The following is an 18,286-nucleotide window of genomic DNA, read 5'->3' as shown; positions in this document are numbered from 1 at the left end:
TACATCGCTATAGTCGGTTTTGTTGTTACGGATGTGGTTGTAGAACTCCCTTTCGTTAGTGTTGAACATTCGATTTTCCTTCTTCCACTTTCCATACCGTCGCATCCGTTTAGCAAGAGCACTCCACCGCTGTACATGGGTGTTGAGGACCTCAGTAATATCGGTTTCAGTGAGGTCATGGAGCTCTGCGGGCTTGACAATTTCAGCAACGTGACGAACTAGCCTCGATGATCGGTTTCCCCCCTTGTACTGTGTCAACCGACCAATCTCAGTCCGAAGTGTGACGATTCGGCCCTCCAGGCGTCGCATCAATACGGGTTTTTGTGCGTTGGGACGTGTACGACTTTCGCCGTTTCCTTGCGGGTTTGTCCGCAATCCCAACGTTTGTACCTCGGCCACTATGAACTGCAGATCCTCAAGGGTCTCAACGGCTTCCAAGTGCTGTGGCAAAATATCCTCGTTAGTCGGTAGGCATACTGCAGTTTTGGTATTCTGTGCCGGGACATGGGGTCCGCCCCTTGGACTATGTAGCCGCTGCGTCCATTCGAAAAGCTAGCTCATCCCGTAGCAGCTGTCGTTACTGTTCTACTGTTTGTCCAGGAGCGGTTGGCTCCTCCGGTGACATGTTTACCGCTACAATCGACTAACGTCTCTCACTCGCAAATGATGCATTCAGTCCAACAGAACTCCTTCTCGACGTATCGCTCGATCCATTCCCTTACCTCCATAGTTCCCTCCGCACTTCCAGCTTCATGCACTCTACCTCGGTCGGTGCGAGCAAGTTGTGTGACATGATTGCTCGCTGCCTAGTATACAACTTGTTCCGGTCAAGCTGGTCGGAAAATCGAGGCAACCGCTCATGGAACATATCCAGCATCGTTGATCTGCCGGACATATCCGTCTCCAACCTCGTGCAAACGTAGTAGCAGCGCATCACGTACTGGTTCATCTCCCTCGTCCACATGATCCGCTGCCTTTGGCGGCCTGCTAAAGTGAGCGATTGAGATATTGTTATTATTTAATTACACGGTAAAAAAATGTCATGTCATGTTGAGTAAACAATCCATAAAAGTGTTTCAACAAAAAGTAACGAAAAATAACCTCTTCAATATTTTTAAAAATCTTATAAAAATGCTTTATGCTGTGAGAATTTTAAGAGTTCAACAACTTTTGGTCAAATTTTAAAACTTTTTGTTTGTGAAAATTTGCACAGAAAACGACTTTTATAGTCTACAAAATGGTTTTCAGTGCAACATTTCACAAACAATTGTTTATACCAAAAGTTCGAAAAATTATCCAAAATTTGTGGCTCTATGGTTAATTGTTTACAGAAGATAGCATTTTTGTTATTTAAGATATACTAAATAATTTAAACATATTGCGTGTAAATCTTCAAGTGTTTTCACGTGAGAAATGCTTTAAATATATATTTTCACTTTCCGTCATATACGTCATGAAACCTCTGTTGATGTGTTTCATGAAAGACGAAACTATCAAAGTCAAGCGCTCTTTCACTCGTCCGCTTCACCGAAGCTTGAAAGAAAGACGAATGAAGCGACGGGAGAAAGAGAGACAAACGATTGAAAATCTGCTTGTAGACGCGCCGGCTAAGCTGCTGGAATGCTGATGATTCTGATGATGATCCTAAATAGAGACAACCAACCAATCAAAAACCTACAAGGGACAGCCCTATGGGGTTGTACGCAAAGGTGACGTAGCACTACGTGGTCTTATATAATAAATGTTATTTGTTAACTGCAGCGGGAACTTGTGTTTTGTGTAGGAATAAGAATTTGAGCGGGGTCCACAGCGACTCACGAAGAGCTATTGATTCCGATCAATAGCGGTGCGGTTTCTTCCTCCTTCTATGGATGCTCATGTGGGCTACAGACAGCCTTTCGTTGTGCACTGGAGAACACCACCACTCACCACGCGGTGATTGAATAAACACCGTTTGGTGAGACCGGATGGAATTCAACTTTGAAATCTGTGTTAGGGAAATCGCTTTTCGCAGGCAATCGGTGATAATTTTAATTAACATAGCAACAATTGCACATTCGAGCAATTTTCAATACTGACCTTATGTAAAATGATAAAGTCTTAAATTCAACAGATGCGTAGGAATAGTTCTGAAAGATTGGTGATAAAATTATTGAAATTGGTCCAGGGGCCGCTGAGTTATTAACGTTCAAAATCTTTCATAATTTTGTTACATGTTCCATTTTTGGTTTTCACAAAGTGTACCCCCATATAGAAATCACAGACGGAGCCCTACGTCAAAAAAAATCAGAAATTTTGTACGGGCGGTAGGACCAAAACTTTCAATTTTCATCTAAATTTAAGGTGCTTGTAGAAAAATTTCACTGAATTAAGCCATTAGAAGTCAGGCTAAGTCAGCAGCTACCCCTACGGGCAAAACAAATATACCAAACAGTTACTGTACATAATACGTATTTGACTTAATAATTCATATGTACCAGCCTGTTCCGTTTGTTTGATTTCATCCTCCACCAATGCCACTTCACGGCCATTTTCGTAAACAACGCGTCTCAGCGTATTACAATAACAAGTTCCTCGCTTGTTTACTCTGAATCTTATTGTTAATTTTCAAAAATTCTAATGCGCAAAACATACCAATATATTAAATGTAAGTACAGGGTTCTCCCTGAATCTGTTCATTGAAAAGTAGTCTTCCGACGGCCACATTACTGCATCCGCATATGCAATGATTTACTACAGATTTTGTAAGAGAATCTTACATTTTTCGGTTGGGCGAATATGCATAATGTTGCAAATTGAAACCACTGGCAATGGTAACGTAGCAAAAGTTTGCTTAAGTCTGTGTTGGAAAACATTATCTTATCATCACCAACGCCCGTGCCCAAACATATTCCATATCCTGCCCACTTCCCAAACCCCCTTCTTTTCCGTTCGGAAATACCCTCCCATAAATACATGTAGAACCCTTTCAGTTACGCTTTCAACCACCCTTATCAGAATTCACTTCACTGACTCGACAGCATGAATCAATTTCTGTTGAAATCTATACACGAATGTTTACAACTTCTTTCGTTCGCGCACCATTCGCACACACCACCCATCGCGCGTCGAAGGGAAAAAATCAAAGTTTCCCATTACAATCGTTAAGTTGCGGTTTCGCATTTCTTCTTACCCCTGTACTGCTTCCGCTTGGAGCTTTGCCCCCCGTCGTCGGAAGCCCCTCGAACGCTGGTGATGATCCGGATTCTTTTCCGGTCGTCCTTGGATTTCTTCTTGCCGTTGGTCAGAATGCCATTCAAGCCGGCCGTCGACGGTGTCGGCGATCGGAGATTCCTTCCCCCGGACGACGATGCAGTCGATGATCGGCGGCTTCCACCACCACCACCCTTGCGGCGATTATTCTCGTCTTTCACCTTAAACTTTACTGAAAACATTGTTGCTTACTCGCACAAAACACCCTACTGATTCGAGGAAGTTGGTGAAAATTGCATTACGAAAACAAACATCCAATCAATTAATGAAGTGGGGTACCGTCTTACTCACGCTCTTTCGCCCAGCTTAATACCTACTATCGTACATACATAAACCGCAATGACTAACAAAGTACACCGAGTTCAGCTTTCGATTGTTTCCCTCGGCTTCGATCGAAAACTACCTACATGCAGGCCGGAGCTACGAAATCGAATTCTGCGGTCGAAATCCAATTTTCCAGCGTTTTCGGGTCAGGCCAAAAGTTTGATAATTAATAGCTAGAACAGCCTGGATCCTCCCGAGAGACACTTTTTAGCTGTAGAAACCACACGATTTACACCGTCATCACTCATCGGCGGCGATAATCCTGTCTGTCATCAACGACTACTAAATGCCACCTTCAATTGCTATTCAAATTCGTCACACCAAAACTCTGCTGCTGGATGTAGAAAAATAGACCGAATCAGCGGAACACTCTCCGTAGACTTTCAACTGCTCTCAAAACTTCCACCGAACTGAGCAACGTGCCACACACGACGACAGACAAAAAGGTAGGTAGCACCGCGACGACACGCTCTCCTGCCGATTACGTCCCGAATACCGAAAAGATAACACGGGTTTTGTGCACTTGCTAGTTGGCCCTTGTGTTGCCTGATAAGAGTCTTCAAATCGAGATAACCGCGCGCGCACACACACACACACATACATAGCCACTGACGTGACGACGTATGTGAATCCACTCCAGAGAATCGAGATAACACGACTCAGTAGTAGGTAGGCTTGAGCTTCCAATTCACACCTCTCTATCTTCGATGTGCGAAACCCGCTGTACTCTTTTTGTACTGTGTACCTATGTACGTACCTCGGGAACGAGAACCCGATTATGGTATAGCTGAGCTGATGGTGACACTTGTGCTTACATTTCAGATATGCATAGAGGCGGCGGAGGTACACCAAGACAGCAAGTGTTTGTTTGTGCACTTGACGACTCCCATTGGGCATACATCCTACCCTGCCCTACCCTTTGTACTTACTTTAAGTAAGTAAGTATGCTATGTATAGGTCTGCCTACAAACGATGCTGTTTAGTAGTCATTAGACGCGTATGAATAATTCCTGTAGACGTAACGAAGTCGAACGTCCCCCTGCTGAAGAGGTTGTAGCCGATGTCGTCATCCCCATTTGGATGGAGGTAGTACTATACAGAATAACTGCTAACATGCTCGTTATTCAACTTGAATGAGTAATAATTATACTCACGTCGTATTTTCCACGGTTTTCCTCCGGTTGGCGTCTTAAATAGGCAGCAGAAGCATAGATCGAGCCTTCGTTGCATGTCACGCGGCGATATCAATTAAATTTGTACCGACTCCGAAATGATAGGGCCCGAGATGAAGAAATTAGTTAATTGCAATCAGTTTAACAGGCAACGACGGTAGGTGTGAGGCAATTTATAGGCCGTACATACAATGAGCTCTAGGTGATGGCATTTGTTGGTTATCTATTTAAATGAGGCTTGAAAATTTTACACCAAGTATGTAATAATTGTCATCCGTTCAGAAGGAGCTTTTGTTTCAGTGCAGTCGTAATAAATACATGCGAATAGAAAATGTCTCTTTTTGCAGCCGCAAATGACATGACAAACTTTGAAATCATTTTATAGTTCTTAAAAGTTTATTCGATTGAGCCTGTACAAATAAATTAATTTTATAGTTCTTGCTTGCCGTTACTGATCGCCCATTATTATTTGGCCCGTATGTCATTTTGACAGTTTTGATTTTTGAGTTTTGAAAATATTCGTAGAACAATCATTGTTCAGCACATAAAGCTCTATCTTTTACATGAATTAGTTTCTGAAAATACCTAAACGAAGTAACGAACAGTTCCACGCAGACTCGCAAATCGTTTCGGATCGAATTACTTGTAATTTTAAACAGTTGTTTGTTACAGCCCAACATGCCATTTTACACATTTGGTTCCTTAGTTTTGTACGCGACTAACTTCTGAAAAGGGCTGATGTAAAAATGACACGCATAAATACAACAATACATATCTCTAGAACGATTTGTTTGATCGAGATGGTGTTTTGGGAAAAGTTGTGCCTTTCTAGAAAAAAATTTGCATCGAAAAAAAGAATTGTGAATTTTGGTAAAAAAAAAAATAAGTTAAATAAAATCTTAAATTGCATTTTTAGGTATATATTTTTATATAAATTTGAAGCTCAGGAAACGTGTGAGTGAACTACTGTTTGAGACAAAATGTAGCATTTTTGAAAATTCTGCTTACAGTTATCATGGTTCTCACTTTCTTCAGAATCATCCGATTCATCCGTTCTGCAATACCGTTTCTCCACAGTAGAATGCTCCTACAATGCCTTGGTTTTCTTTGCATGCATGTAACCTATAGTTCATACCGTAGTAGGCTGTGTATAAAAGAAAATGATTTACTTAGTTTGACAGTTGCACCACGACGAAGTGGCAGCGTGTTCGTGATTTTTCCCAGGCGCAAATGTCGCAAATAGACATTTTAATCGCCGTGGGAGTGTCCCGGTGGACCGTCAAAAGGGTTTTAGACCGAGAAAAGAAAGGACAACTTTCCGCGAAGCTGACCACAGGTCGTCCGAGGTCAGCTCGGGTTCCGAGGGTTATCGCTGCTATCAAAAGAAAGATTCGGGTGAACCAGTGCGTTCAATGAGGAAAATGGCAAAGGAACACGGGATCAGTGACTTTACGGCACGGAAGATCGTAAAGGAAGATAGCGGGACGAAGTCGAGGGCACGAAAAAAAAAACTCACATGATTACCAACCGCATCCGGAAGCTACGAGTTGAACGATGCAAGAAAATCTTGAACTTCCTTAAGCGAAAAAATTCGGTAATCCTGTTCACCGACGAGAGCATGTTTACCGTCGATCCCGTATCAAATTCCAGAACCGACATGTATATTAGTTCTCTTCCGGTAAAAGACGTGGCCGACGAGGACAAGAACGTGTATCTGACCCAGCATCCTGCTAGCGTTATAGTGTTGGGATTGGTGGCTTCCGATGGCAAAAAAAATGGACCCGGTGTTCATTCCAGAAGGCGACAAGGTCAACACGGAGGTCTACATCGGGATTTTAAGTAAGTATGTTCTTCCATGGATCAAGGAAAAGTACAATCCGAAGCCAAATGTTGTATTTCAACAAGATGGTTCTCCGTGCCACACCTCGAACCGCACTCAGAAGTGGTTGCAGGAACATCTTCCGTACTGGGCGAAGGATATGTGGCCACCATCCAGCCCCGATCTTAATCCACTGGATTACTCAATATGGCGCGTCATGAAGGCCAAGGCCTGTTCTAAACGCCACCCGAGTACAGCAAGCCTCAGACAAACATTGACCCGTACCTGGATCAATTGATCCAGACTACATTATTAGAACCTGCCGTGCATTCCGGAAGCGTGTGGAGGCCGTAATTGCAGCAAGTGGAAACTCGATCGATGATTAACATAGTTTAAGGCTCTGAGAAACATCTCCCTTTTGAATAAATAAAAAAAAAAAAACGAAATTTTTGAGAATTTTTTTTAATTTTGACATTGTTTAATGGTACAAACATTATCACGCATACGGTACTTCGCTTTGACATCTTGCAGAATCTTAACTTTTACTGCATCTGCCTTCAAAACCTGCACAGACGCTTCCAAATCCATTACCATTGGCGACGCAAGCCATTCGTCAGCAACCGGAAATCAATCGATTGGTGACTCGTCGAAACCAAAGCATCAACGTAGGCCTCCGAGCTGTAGAAATTTTCTAGGCGCTGCTGTAGCAATCTAATGGATAGATTCCATCGTCTTGAAAAGCGGTTTTCAACACTCCGGTGACAGAAATGGCATCCGAAAAATTTGTGTTGCTTCTCAGTATGAAAACTTCAATTTAGCGAAGTTCAAAAGTTCCGTGCAAAGAGCATGAAAATCGGAAGTGGTTACCACAATAGGGAGGACCTTTTCCTTCTTGGCACTAAGCCGAGAAAGTTTAGTGGAATTTTTCCTGGATGATGGATCATTCTCGTCATCCCTGAGCATATCAAATTGATTGCAAAAATAAATTTCATCAGACGGAGAAACAAGAGATTACCCTTTTCTTTTGCGTTTAGGCGCCATGGCGGCAGAACAAAGTTTCTCCGAATCGACTTCCAAGCATCGTTATACAAGCAGGATGGGGTAGGGTCCAAACAAAGATCGAAGAGGAATAAAAATCGAACAGGATACCAAATTTGCAGGTAATGTTTAGCACTGCAAAGTGCTGTTTAAATTTTTATAGCTTTAAGGCGGACTACTATAGAAAAGTTGAAGATTTCGAACTGGAAGAAATATTCAGAATTCTAAATGAAATATTTGAGCAAAGAATTCGATTATTACAGGTATAACAAAAAGTTGTATGATTCCAATCCAATTACCGCTTATTTCCCGGTTGATTACGGTTCCCGGTTCTCCCAGTTTAGTGGCCACCCTGCTGTACTGTACATGCTAAATTTTGTAATAAGATATTGGTATGTATATAAGTTGATTAGATGCGATGTGAATACATAACACTGAGGAAGTCAACCAGTAGTAGATGAAATACGCGTATCTGTCAAAAGATAAGCAGTCATAACGGAATTAAAAGGAAAAACTTAACCTATACTGTTGCCAGCGTGTCGAAGGCTAAATTTTACTATCATAGTAGGAACGACCCGTTACGTACGTGTCATACTATAACGGGGGAGGGGCGTTTAGTAATTTGTGACAAGCAATGCATGAGGTATGGAAAACGTAACAAAAGGGGGAATGGTGGATTATGTTTTCTTTAAATTCGCAGAACCTACTTAATGAATGCTCGCTTACAATGACACAAACGAATAATCCACGCATCGCAGATGCGTGTCTCTCTCGTACTAAGTGTTTAGAGAAGGTATGATCGCCGGAACCAAATGTCCAATCGAGATAAAATGCTTTAGGATTCCACGCCATGGCATTCAAGCGATAATATACACATAAGGTATACGAGACAGCCAAACAAACCAGCAGCGCTGTCCACCAACAAGCCCAATCCATTTTCCACAACCTGTCATCGCAATTGACGTAGCTCACTTGTAAGTCATATTTTTGTTTGTTGCCCTTTAAATTTAGCACTTTTTATTATCACATACGCTACGCTATGAGTAAACATAACAAACACTTTGTCCAAGGGTAGATATGTGCTGCTACTGCTGCTGGTTGTGTACCTTACCTTTTCAGAGCTATTTCGGGTAAGAAAGAATAGCTCACAACAAGTGAAGCCTGTTTGTTTTGCTCGCACTCGAATTTCTTATCACATTTCAAATATTTTTCGAGCCATTCCAGTTCAAACATATAGGTATGTAGACCCAATCCCGATTGATCAATTATTTATTTTTTCGGGGCAATTCAAATCGCTGCCACCTATTATTATATAGGCAGGTTGATATTGATAGTCCGTGTCGTATCGTGACACACTTTCCCGCCCGCGTTGCACGACGTCAGGTTCAATTAGGTCACGCAGCTCGTGTTGTCTCAGCATGGGGAGCAGACACACACACACATTTGTCATATTCAATTCAATTAAACCGCACAATCCCTAACCTGCATCATTCGACTCTAGTTAGTCGGTAGTTGACTTGACTTGGCCACCTCCAACAGAGTTGACAAAATCAACCGTGTAATGGGTTTATTTATGGGGCAGTCACGAACGTTACGAAGTTACCCATACATTTACGGGATAATGCTGATAATGTGTAATCACTACCTTGATGGAAGAAAAAAACTTTGCTATGCTTCGCGAAGCAAGAAGAAGAAGAATGCAAAGAAGCAATATGGAAGAAATTGCGATGACTAATGTCTTGCTTCCCATCGTAGCAATTGCACACATGCTCTTATGTAAATTACTTCCATTCCAAACAGCCATGCATGAACGATTGTATAGGAACCGTAAAACGGATTGTAGTTTGATCACAAAAGTTTCTTTGATCTGACATGAATGCTGTATAAATAGGATGCATCCTTACGCCCTGAAAAACGATGAGAAATATTACTGATCAACTTCACCCCGTGCTACGGTACCCACCAACTTGTAGAAAGAATCACGCGAGGAGCGCGGTTTGCCACTGAGTGGCGGAAAATATTTAGAATATTTTGTTGTTCCGCTCCTCCTCCTCCCACTTTGCGCAATCAGAAGCTATTTAGTAAGTAATGTGTACATGTAGTAGGGTGTGTGTGTATCTAACCTGGGTGCATTTACTTTGAAGTAGGTGGCTTTGAAGACAGACGCTCATCCACCACCGTCGGTTCAGTTCGGTTCGGTGAAGCTATAGAATAGGGGATAAAGTTTCCGGTTTTTGTTTTCTCCCTGCTACCGACCATGGCTTTAATCCTTTCTTTGCACCTCGTCGCATTATCCAAGCGTAAGCTTTGTGTGCGGTCTTTAATGTTCTGCTGATGCTTACATACCTTCAAATAGGTGGGAAGTTCCCATGGGCGTCGTAGGTATGAACCAAAGTGGAGGTTTCCGTTCCAGTTCCTTTTCCGGTTGCTGTTTCTTTACGGATTTTCATCCTCCGTTGTTGGGTGCGGAACGAGAAGATGACGACAAACGGCAAAGGCACACTCACACTGATTCACTACGCGTATGATAGGAACCTTTGGGAACCATCGATGACGGCGAAGACGACGATGGTGGGAGGTAGTTTCCCCGTAGGCTCATTGACTAGGCGTTTAACTTGTTTTATCAATATTTAAGCGAAAAAATCTTTGCTATAAGTTTTATGACATCCCTTGATGTAGGTAATTTTGTATAGTTGTGGAAATTTGGGATGATTGGAGATAGGGTTAACTACCCCATTTTCGGCCTATTAAGCATAACCCGCACTTAGTCTTTCTTAATCTAGCGCAGTTTAGCACCAAACGGAATGTTATTATTACTGATGGCTTCCAAATTTATTTACTTTTAAGATTTGGAAAAGAGAAACCAATCGTTGAGATATTGTCAAAAGTCTAACACTGCTTCTTGAACCCAAACTCGGCCTACGGATTCTAAACTCGGCCTAACGTATTGAAACGCCAAAGAATTCACTTCGGCCTATCGGATGAAGATAAAAATGGATTCGGTCGGAGAGCTTCTTTTGTTTTTGGGAATAATGGGTGTAAACCTTCATACTAAGCGTTCTCATTGATTTCGTTCGGTAGCTTATTAACTAAAGTATCGTACCAAACGCATAATTGACTTGTTAACTCTAACATCATGGATTTATTTGAAGTTTTCTGCTCGATAGGCCCGAAATGGGCGATTAGGCCGAAGTAGTTCTCTACCCTAATTAGATTTGATATTGAAGAGATAATGGTTCACATCTGAATTCCGAACAATAGGGAAAGTGCACCAGTTTGATCGAAATGACGGCTTAGACAAGGTAGTAAAGAAAAATAAGAGGGAGGAAGGGAGAACTAAAATTGGTAAACAATATGTTACGTCATTTATGGATGGTCCCTAAGTTACATGTAAATTATTCGTAGGGCACTAGGTCGTATTGATAGATTGAGCATATAAATTCTTGAATCTATGGAATCTATCTCCGAAGTTTTAATTTTTTGTTAAATTATATCATAAAATTTTCAATATTAGAGGCGAACAATCTTAAAATTTGTGCGATTTCTGACTTGGAATATGACCTATTTTAAAGATCTCAGATGACGCTTCAAAGCATTGGCTAGAGAATTAAGATGAGACTGCCATATGAGTTGAGGAGAATTGTAGAAAAAATCTAGGAAGTCAAATTCCATTGAAAATCTCCCCCGAAATCCATTATAATTGATTTCGGGGGAGATTTTCGATGGAATTTAACTAGAAATTTCAGGTAATTTTGAGAAATATTTAAAGAACATTGTAAGGAGAACTACAGCGTGATTTCAAAGGTAGTTCTGAAGAGATTATTATGGGGATTATGAGTAGGTTAGGTTATCGCTAGCAACCATAGGCTAGTTCATCTCTTGGATTATGAGTAGAATGCTAGGAAGTTGTAAAGCAATTCGGAAATAATTTTAAGGAGCCTTCTAAGGGAATTCTAAGGAGGATTAACGTTGCCGAAAAGCAAGTTTGCTAACATCATCGAAACTTCACTAAGATCACCTATGAAAAAATCACTAAAATGTTGATTATTGAAAATGTTGATTGATGAAATGATCAAAGAGAAAAGCTAAGGAGAACTCCAAGGAAATATGGATAATAATTCTAACGAAATCGAACTGCCTCTCCAGGAAAATCCAAAAATCCTAAAAAAAAGTCATAGAATGTCCTTCGGGATGTCACCAGAACTTTCGTAGATGACTAGTTCCAGGCCAAATAGGATAAAACAAATAAAAATTTAAGACTCGACCTTCTCCGATTTGCAAGAAACTTTGCCTAAAGGGTGTCCACGATGAAATTGCCACACTATGAAATTGCTCTAACTTTTTAACCGTTGGGTAGAATTTAATGAAAATTTGGGTGGATTTAGTTCATAGTGCATTATTTACATCCTGCAAGTTTTAAAGTCCTGTGATCAAAACTCGCGGAAATGGAGTCGAAAGAACAGCTCGTGCGTGATAAAATCTTGCGCATTCATCACGAGAACAAGGATCTCTCGCATCGTTCCATCGCTAAAACGTTGGGAATCGCGAATTCCACGGTGTCGCGAGTGATTAAGCGGTTCGAGGAACGGTTGACCACCGATCGGAAGCCCAGAAGTGAAGGAAAAAGTATTCCGTACAACACCAAAAATCACAACCGCGTAGTTGGGGCCTTCAACCGAAATCCGAACGCCTCCGTTAGGGATGTGGCTAAGAAGCTGCACCTAAGCCGAAGTTTTCTCCAGAAGGCCAAAACTAAGGCTTGGCTTCGAACGTTCAAGGTACAAAAGGCCCCTAATCGCGACGAGAAGCAGAACAAGTCCGCCAAAACCCGTGCCAGGAAGTTGTACCTCAACATGCTGACGAAAGTTGAATGCTGCATCATGGACGACGAAACATATGTGAAGGCCGACTTCAAACAGATCCCCGGCAACCTGTTTTTCACGGCCAAGGATAAGTTCAGCGTTCCGGAGCATGTCCGCACTCAGAAGATGTCCAAATTTGCGAAGAAATTCCTGGTTTGGCAAGCCATCTGCACGTGCGGGAAGCGGAGTGCACCTTTCGTGACCCAGGACACGATGAACGGACAGGTGTACATAAAAGAGTGCCTCCAGAAGCGGCTGCTTCCTCTCCTGAAGGCCCACAACGTCCCAACAATCTTCTGGCCGGATTTGGCCTCATGCCACTACTCCAAGGACGTGCTGAAGTGGTACGCGGACAATAAGGTCAATTTCGTGCCGAAAATGTTCAACCCTCCCAACACTCCGGAGCTCCTCCCCATCGAGAAGTACTGGGCGATTATGAAGCAGCACCTTCTTAAACGACCTAAGGTAGTGAAGACAGTCGAGGAACTGAAGAAAGTATGGGTTTACATGCAAAAAACGGTTGATTCACAGGTTGTGCAGAATCTTATGGCCGGGGTTAAGGCCAAGGTGCGGGCATTTGCGTATGGACTGTAAATAAAATACGAGTAAAATGGTAAAATGAAGTTTAATAGTTATTTCTCAATCCCTGAAAATTTGATGGCAATCGGATGAAAACTCGAATTTTGCGAATCAATTTTGTGTGTGGCAATTTCATCGTGGACACCCTTTAATTATGTGTTAACCCGAGCATAGACAAATAACTCTACACGGGTAGAAATCTCCTTATACCTTTTGGCAAATTTAAATTTCTATTGCTCATTATTCATAAAATGTATAAGTCAACTAATAAGCAGACGCCTTGCAAAAAGTTAATGAAGATCATGTGTCAAATGAAATGTATAAGCGGTCACACATACCTTTTATGCATTCTTATAGGACCCATGTGGTTTGTCTTATGGAATGTATAAGGCTGATGTTTTGGCAAAAATGTATAAGTGAAACGCATGGATACAATAATTGATTTTCGTTTCGTGTACTAACGAATAAAATATATGATACCAAAAAATAATACAGTGTCCTCACTCGGCTGTCGACAGAAGCAGGCCACTCTCGATGTTGTCACGCGATCGTCTGTTTACTCGATAGCAACCATTGTGTGGTACTCCTCATTGTTCTTTATCAGCAGTTCATTCGGTCGATGCGTCGTCGACTTTGGAAAGCAACCGTTTCGTGATGAGTATGGGAGAGCTGACCACGTTTTGCATCCATTGCCCCCCATTGGCAATACTGCCATACAATGAAACCAATGGAAGCGGCTCCCGTTTTGATTGTGGAATATAAAGTGTTTATTGTGTTGTACCTTTTGAATATAGTTTTAAGATGTATTGTATAGTGAACAAAAATCCTTGGCTCTGTAAAGTTAATTCGATTGAGCCAAATAAATTAATGAACAACAACAAATTATACCAAACAAACTGTTCCCACAATAACATTCAAATACCGAACTAAGCAAAAATGCAATACCAAAACAATACCACACAGGTATTCTTTTGGTATCCAAATATCAATTTGTGGTATTTACAAGCAATTTTTTTTTTTTTTTTTGTATTTTGGTACTTTTTATGTCAGGCTGATCAACACCAAATGTTGGTATCAGGAGCAGAATTAGGTATTCATAAGTTATTTTCTGCTGCTCGTGAAGGTCAGTCAGTCAGTCAGTCAGTCACATTTTAGCAAAAATTCGGCCATTTTGGAGCTTGATTTTCTTTTCTTTTTTTGTGGCACTAAAACGTCACTTCTGATCAAAATTACGTCTGAAACGAAGTTGTTAAGAAAAGTAAAATAATTCTGGAAAAATATACACGGAAGTTATTTTTTTTTTCATTTTAAGTAAAAAAGTGTTTATAACTGAAATATTTCTGAAAGTATATCTTTAATATTTATAATTTATTTTTTTTAAATAAAGCCAATAAAAAATGCAAATCTAGGAGTAATTAAAATTTGACAAATATCGTAGAACATCAACTTTTTTTCTTCATATTTTGACTTGTTTGTTAGTTTTTTATGTAATTTTTGATCACATTTGGCACAAAAATGTCTCAAATATTGTTTCCCTGTGTAGAAATTACATAAAAAAGTTCTTGTTCAACGATTTTTTTGTCAATTTTCAAGTGTCCGTGGTTTTAAATTTAACAAAATTTTGTATTTTTCATGAATAAAAAAAAATGCAAATATTTTACACTTTTTTTTTTATTTTACTCAAAATTATTAAAAATAATTTACCGTGTTTATTCTTTCCCAGAAAGTTTTTATTATTCTCTACAACTTTGTCTCAGACGTCATTTCTATCAGAAGTGACTCTTTTCGTGCTATAATTTATTAAAGAATTACAAACACGCCATTTTGAAAAAAAAAACATCCAAAATGGCCGAATTTTCGTAAACATTGCCCATAACACATAACCATGCAAAATTTAATGCAAATCGGACGAACTCCTTAGAGAGGTTTCTTCATCCAAAATATCCAAGAAATTCTTAGGATTTCCTCCGGGTTGTCATTACATACCGTCATACTGCAAAAATACAGGTGTAAAAGGTAATTTTGCCGACGTTGCATTTCCATCTCAATAGGAGCAATTAAAGTAAGCGGATTGAAGAATAAGTGCTTCATTTGCAAGTTCCAAGGGCATCAAATGTATACACGCTACAACCCGTTTTAATGCAAAAAATCGAATCAGTACGGCTTAAACGCTTCGTAGTAGACAACCTTATTCCAACCTTGATGACGAACAACCACAACCATACGAATCATTCCCCCTAAACAAGCACAGAAACCGTTCCCATCTTACTGCTCATATCGCGTTCATATCAAAGTACCTGCTCTGATAGTAACAAATAATGTTACCGCAAAGATGCTCCTTCTCATGCACCTCCCCCCTCCACCCAACAACCAAACAATTACATACATTCCCCACGCATGTACTAAATACTAACCTTCCCGTTAAATGTCACATACCACCATCAACAACGACGGTTCAACCACATCATATAGTACATAGGAATAGAGGCTGTATAATTGCACCACAGATAACACCGCATACCGCGTACCCCCCCCCCCCCCCCCCCCCACTATAATGCGATAGCAGCAGTCTAATGTTGAATTATAAATACATACTCATTTCGTAGATATGGGTAGGTATCGCAATATTACTCACGCCCATTGAAAGCCCCCGAGAACGATGATTAATTGCCCCGCTTGTCAGCGCGCGCGGTTTGCGTCGGATTACGACATTTAATGACAATATGTTTTAGGCCACATATACGAAATTAAGGTATGACTTACCGCTTCCTTCGGCTGATGGCGCCGAGGCCGTCGCCGCAACCGCCGCCGTCTGTTGGGGCTCGCTGCTGCTGCTAGTATTGCTGGCCGCTTCCAGGGCTGGTTGTTCGTCCAGCTTCGGCGGCGGCGGAAGCGATTCCTTCAGCTTCAACGAACTCAGCACCAGGCTGCTGTTCTTGTCCGAGACGCTGTGATGGACGCGTTTGTTTTTCAGATGATGCGGTGTGTCTCTGTAGGTGCACGAGTGTGTGTGTGCGTGTGTGGAAAATAAAATGAAAGTATGAAATGTTGCGCAGGAGGCCAAGGTAAAGTGACGAAAGTTTGGGATGGAATTTCTAATGAGAAGCGCACGGAAATTAACACCGCGGGTAAAGGGGAAACTGTGAGGACATTGTTTCGCTGCTGTTGCCGCTACATTTTGGATGGATGATGGAATCGAGAAATCAAATTTGCTCATGCAAAAATTGTCATGCAAAATCAAAAGTCAAATCAAACACGAAACAAAGGAAAGAAATCACAACAACCTCCAATTTCCCCTACCTTCGATGCAGCTTGGAAATGGGCTTCTTCTCATGGGAATCCTCATTTTCCTCCGAATAGTACCGGTCTTCTTCCTCGTTCACGTCGAATCCGACCCGCTTCTCGAAGTTGTCGCCGAAATCTTCGTTCTCCTTGTTGGCATCTTCCTCGGTGATCGGTTCGTTGGCCACCACCCCTTGAATGTCGTCCATCGTGGCCATTGCTCCGGTTTTGACGAGCGATGGCTTGGATGACGATTCCTCCGATAGGGTATCTAAATTGCCACCACTCACGTCGTCCGGTCGCTTCTCCTTGGCAAACAGTTTGTGCGCCTTCAGTTTCAATTCCTTCGGGTGGGGTGTGTTTTGACGCACGAATGGAGTGTCCTTGTCTACGTTGGAATCTTCGCTGAATTTGACCGAATGCGTTCGGGATGCTTCCCGTTCTTCCCAGTCTTCCGAATCGGTGTCTTCCCTATTTTCCGGGCTGGCCGGGACGTACTCCTGCTGGGGAAGTAGGAAGCAAGTCAACACCTGATCACCGGTCACTTCATCGATGTCCGGTTGGAATGTAAGCAGTGGCTGAGCCTGATTCTCCGACAGCCAAACGGCTTTCAGCTGCAGGTTCACCAACGAGTACGGCAAATACTGAAGCCGATTACCGGACACATCCAGGACGTGCAGTTCCAGGCAATTTCCCAGCTCCGCCGGCAGTTTGGTGAGTTTGTTCTCGCGTAAGCTCAGCACGCCCAAATTTTTGCAATTTCCCAACTCGTTCGGCACGGAAATGAGCGAGTTTCGATCCACGTTCAGATTGTTCAGCATCGTCATATTGCCGATGGTGTAAGGCAGCTCGTTTAGGAAATTTTCGGTCAGGATGAGTTCCTGCATGTTGACACACTGGCCGATGTTTTCGTTTAGCGTGTGCAACCGGTTCTGATCCAGCTTGAGGATCGTCAGCTTGGTCAGTTTGGAAATGCCATCCGGAAGGACTTCCAGCAAGTTCTGCGACAGGTGAAGATCGGTTAGATTCTCCAGACCACCTATCTCCTCGGGCAGTTCTTCCAATCTGTGGATGAGGTGGAAAAAGAAAGCAGGGGGTTACTTTTATCCGGATGACCGCGGTAGGTAGGTACTTACCGATTCTCTGAGACGTCCAGGCATACTAAGTTTGTTAGTAATCCGATCTCAGGTGGCAGCTTCTGCAGCTGGTTGTGATCGAGCCACAGTTCCTGCAGGGCCGGAAGGTAGCCCAAGTGCGCCGGAAGCTCTTCGATTTCATTATCACCCAGATCCAACCGTTCCAGGTTCGTCAACTGACTAATCGATTCCGGCAGGTGCTTGAGCAAATTCTCACGCAACTCCAACGATTCCAGCTTCGATAGACTATACGGCATAGGAAGAAGAAGGAAAGGAAACGTTTTAAATTGATGACATTGACACTGAGTGGTTCGAGCTATTTGGGGACAATTACGTCATTATCACCAGTCATCGTCATCGTCATCATCATCATCATCATCGTCGTCGCAAAACCGGTTGGAATGCAAATTTCACGCTACGATGACGAATCATTCAAACATTTTGATTAGCGGAATTGAACGAAGCAAAGGGGTCACATTAACTCTTATCACGAAAGTTGAAAACACACAAATAGGAGGGTCGTTTCTATCGGTTGTTTCCACCCCAAATCGACAAACACGATTCCACTTGCCTCCGGTTCAATGAACATCAACAAAGTATAATTTACAGACACATCCGCCGCCGTTCGACGACTCACGACCCATTCCAAATCTGAACCAAGTTTGCACCCAACACCCGCCGCCGTTGGAGTATGGATGGATGTTTGATCCATGTCTTGTCGATTTTCTCTTGTCATATGGACGGTTTTTGTGTGGGATTCGGGACAAGGATGCAAAAATACAAATACACAAATATAGATAGCAAATCAAAACCGGTGAGATG

At 42.0% G+C, this 18,286-nt stretch overlaps 1 protein-coding gene across 4 annotated transcripts in view; it reads right to left on the bottom strand.

Moving 5' to 3' along the window:
* The window catches only part of scrib (scribble), a 222,173-nt gene that overhangs the window by 101,010 nt on the left and 102,877 nt on the right, over positions 1-18,286 (bottom strand). For all 4 annotated transcript variants that reach the window (XM_065221295.1, XM_065221296.1, XM_065221297.1 and 1 more), the window contains exons 5-7: positions 17,465-17,710; positions 16,347-17,393; positions 15,810-16,036 (exon numbers count right to left, since the gene is read on the bottom strand). In XM_065221295.1, coding sequence (XP_065077367.1) covers positions 15,810-16,036; positions 16,347-17,393; positions 17,465-17,710 — 1,520 coding nt within the window. The remainder of the gene's footprint in view (positions 1-15,809; positions 16,037-16,346; positions 17,394-17,464; positions 17,711-18,286) is intronic.

The sequence above is a fragment of the Ochlerotatus camptorhynchus genome, unplaced genomic scaffold, assembly GCF_037179485.1.
Source record: "Ochlerotatus camptorhynchus isolate MF236.1 unplaced genomic scaffold, CSIRO-AGI_Acam_v1.1 ptg000141l, whole genome shotgun sequence".
NCBI lineage: Eukaryota > Metazoa > Arthropoda > Insecta > Diptera > Culicidae > Ochlerotatus > Ochlerotatus camptorhynchus.
The sequence above is the reverse complement of the archived record's forward strand: the minus strand, read 5'-3'. Positions and strand labels throughout refer to the sequence as shown.